This window comes from Verticillium alfalfae, genomic scaffold (assembly GCF_000150825.1).
Source record: "Verticillium alfalfae VaMs.102 supercont1.1 genomic scaffold, whole genome shotgun sequence".
NCBI classification, from domain to species: Eukaryota; Fungi; Ascomycota; class Sordariomycetes; order Glomerellales; family Plectosphaerellaceae; genus Verticillium; species Verticillium alfalfae.
In genome coordinates, this window is record NW_003315038.1 from 778,455 (window position 1) to 781,553 (window position 3,099).

Consider the following 3,099-nt stretch of genomic DNA (forward strand, 5'->3'; position numbering starts at 1 on the left):
TCAGGGTCCGGTCATCTCGACTTTCAACCAGGCTCCGAAAATCTCCATCTCACTGCAGTCTGTCTCTACGACTTCACGTACCAGTTGCCCCGCCCGGTCGATTCTCTTAGTTGCTTCGCTGTGATGCACTGGCACGTTGATGGAGACGCCGACCTCGGAAAACGACATTACCTCGTCAAACTCCTGGTCCTGAGCTCGGCGGAGGCTAGACCCATCTCGTGAAGGCCAGCCCAGCCCCCGGCCTATCAAGCCGCACTAGAACACGCCTCGCCTCTTCTGGCAGACAGCCGAGTGCCCCTGGAAATTGGTCCGAAGCGCGTGCCCATTGGCACAGTCGCTCGTTGGTCGCTGGGGAGCGGAGGATGTCAATCAACGAAACTTTCGTCATTCTATGGGCACACGAGAGTTCATCGGCGGTTGAGAGACGAGGCGGTGAAGTTAAGAAGACAATGATCATGGAAGGTGCGAAGATCGTGAAGCCACATCGTTGTCTCTGATGGTGCCGAAGCCGAAATCTAAAGCCACGGCACGCTTGTCTCTACTCAGCAATGCTGCTGAAGGACGACATGTCAGTGCGTCTAGATTGGTTGTGTCCTAACCATTGAGCCTCAGAAGACGCCCTCGTCAGGACCGATATCCCACACTCGAACCTCCTGAACATGACTTGTGACCCAGGCAATTCGCCATGGTTTCGATTTCGTCAGTCTAGAGAAATCACTTCCGGCTGTCAGGGTTCAGATGTCGAGCTTCAGAGGTCAATTTCCAAGAAACAGCTGTCTGATCTTTGGTGAGACTCATAGCGGATGCATTTGGAGTTTCTCATAGGTATATACAGGTATATTTAATATGGAGGTCTACCCCAGACTACATCAAAGTCTCACAACGCCCACTCCCTGCCTAACCTGACCTCGAGCTTAAGGTGCACCTACGTCGACACCTCCAAACCACCACAACCTGGTAGTGATTACGCCCCTCCAATAACCACGATCCCACCAACGCCAATGTGACGCGACTACCACTGCCCCCAATGGCAACCGCAATACCCTCCATAGCCTGCATAGGCATAATCGGCCGTGAAGTGCGTGCAGCTACTCTCTCTCCCACCTGGCCACCTTGCCTCCTCTGTCCTCCCAGCTAACAGCCTTGTCCTTCGTCCAGAACAACCCCCTCCATGTCTCCATCTTCCCCTCCTTCAACCCGCAGACCAACACTCTCGCCCCCCTTCGCACGCCTCTCCAGTTCTCCCTCCTCCTCTCCTCGACCCTCGATGTCTTTGAACTCCGCGCTCGCCACGCTGCAGGCACTGGCACCGGGCTCTCTGGCGACTTTGGCCTCCTCCACGCCGTCGACGAGCGCCTCGCCGCTTACGGCTTCGAGACGAACACGGGCGTCAAAATTGTTGTCGTAGTCGACATGCGCGGGCGGAGCGTCGATGGCAGCGTCTTTGGTGGTGATCGAAAGTCTGCCACGGGCACAGGGACGGGGGTCCGCGGGGCGGTGGTGTCGGGTTGAGGGATGGGGAGTTGAAGGTTGTGTTCCGCGCGGTACAGAGCGCGTACGTACGGCTCGTGCAGAAACCCATTCTTCGAGCCGGACGAGGTCATGGGCAAGGGAGGAAAGAGGATCACGAGCCGCAAGTTCGATGGGGAGATACGCCGCATCGGCGAGGGTTGGACGCCGGGCGTCACAAGCTTGTGATGCATCGGCTCGTTTCGGTGATGGACTCCGTCTGAAGACGGTCATTCCAGGTCACACGGTTGGATTCATGGCGACGGCGTTCCGGAATGCTTCATATTGGACGGTCATCGCCTGGTGGCTACTGTCTAGAGTCTGGTGTTGGAAGGTTCCATGGCTAAAAACATCACCTGTGGAAAATGGTCAACTATTTCCTCCATCTTTCCAGGTTCTTCATCGCCTCAACTCTCAGTCCCTGAAGACCAGCCGGTTCTTCAAGCTCTACAGAGGGGCCCATGGTCGCATCATTGCTCGACCTGGCAGCCTCATTTATATTGACCTTCAGCGGCGTGGACGGCGCTCCCCTCTCCCAATGTCTTGCGTCTGCTGGAAGCGGCTGCCACCAGTCTCCTGTCCGGGCGTGCCATTGGGCGCTACACATCTCCCACAGCCGGCTTGCTGCTCGTTTGTATGCAAACCTTTCATCCTCGCCAGTGAAGGCGCTGGTGTTGCCAAAGTCCACCTTCTTAGCCTTCTCCTTTGCATCGTTCAAGCCAAAGTCTGAATCTTGGTCCGGATCGTATTTGGAGGTCGACGAAGCGGTGTCGTAGAAGGATATGTTGGGACGGAACGGAGAGGAGCTATCTTGATACACTTCGGCAATAGTCTCGCTGTGGATAGCATCGGCGTCCACCACTGGGTTTCCGTCCGCGTCCTTGCGACCTAATGCCCTCGTATCAGGGAAGAATAGTTCATCCGGCCCTCTGGCCGCGCGGACGACGAGTTTACACTTTGCTTCATACAAAGCATCTAGGAGAGTGATAAAGCGACGTGCTTCATTCTTCTGCAGCACTGTCAAGACGGGAATGTTGTCGATGAAAAACGTATGGTAAGTCGAGGCCATGGTGATGTAGTCAGCTGGACCGAAGGCCTCAACAAGTTTCGCAAAGTCCCAGTATACTCTGCCATCGCCTTGATGAGGGATCGAAATCGTTCGCCCGTAGACTACCAGTGATGCAGGGCTCCAGTCTCCATCACTCGGTTGTGTGCATAATCCCCGCCAAGCAACCTCGCCGTCCGTCGGAAGAAAGTATTTTGCGGGCTTCTCGAGTCCCGTAGTATGCTCCTGATTTTCAACCTTGCCGAGTGTGCCGACGTCTTGGAGGGGGCTTGCGGCCTCGATGTTGTCGATTTCGCCGCGCTCAAGTGCTGTTTGAGGCCCTTGAGTAAGGTCCCTAGGTTGTTCTTCACGACGTCGCCAATCAGTAGCCCCCTCCATGTGCCAAAAGTCACATCGCGCTTTGAGCACGTCCAGGAAGGCCGCGAAGTCGCTTGACTGTCCAAAGAGCTCACCCCGCCCGCGCGCCTTTTGACTGGCGAAGAAGCTCCTAATAAAACCTCCTGTTGGCGGAGGAGTATACTCAA

The 3,099-nt window shown here is 55.8% G+C and overlaps 2 protein-coding genes across 2 annotated transcripts; one reads left to right on the top strand and one right to left on the bottom strand.

Moving 5' to 3' along the window:
• Positions 1-1,027: 1,027 nt before the first annotated feature.
• On the top strand, positions 1,028-1,512 carry VDBG_00255 (conserved hypothetical protein; the record flags this gene model as incomplete). Its single annotated transcript, XM_003008528.1, has 2 exons — positions 1,028-1,078; positions 1,159-1,512. 2 exons carry the CDS (start codon positions 1,028-1,030, stop codon positions 1,510-1,512), a joined length of 405 nt encoding a protein of 134 aa, XP_003008574.1.
• A 370-nt stretch (positions 1,513-1,882) lies between these two features.
• Positions 1,883-2,953, bottom strand: VDBG_00256 (conserved hypothetical protein; the record flags this gene model as incomplete). The annotated part of the gene is made up of 1 exon (XM_003008529.1): positions 1,883-2,953. One exon carries the CDS (start codon positions 2,951-2,953, stop codon positions 1,883-1,885), a length of 1,071 nt encoding a protein of 356 aa, XP_003008575.1.
• Positions 2,954-3,099: the final 146 nt, after the last annotated feature.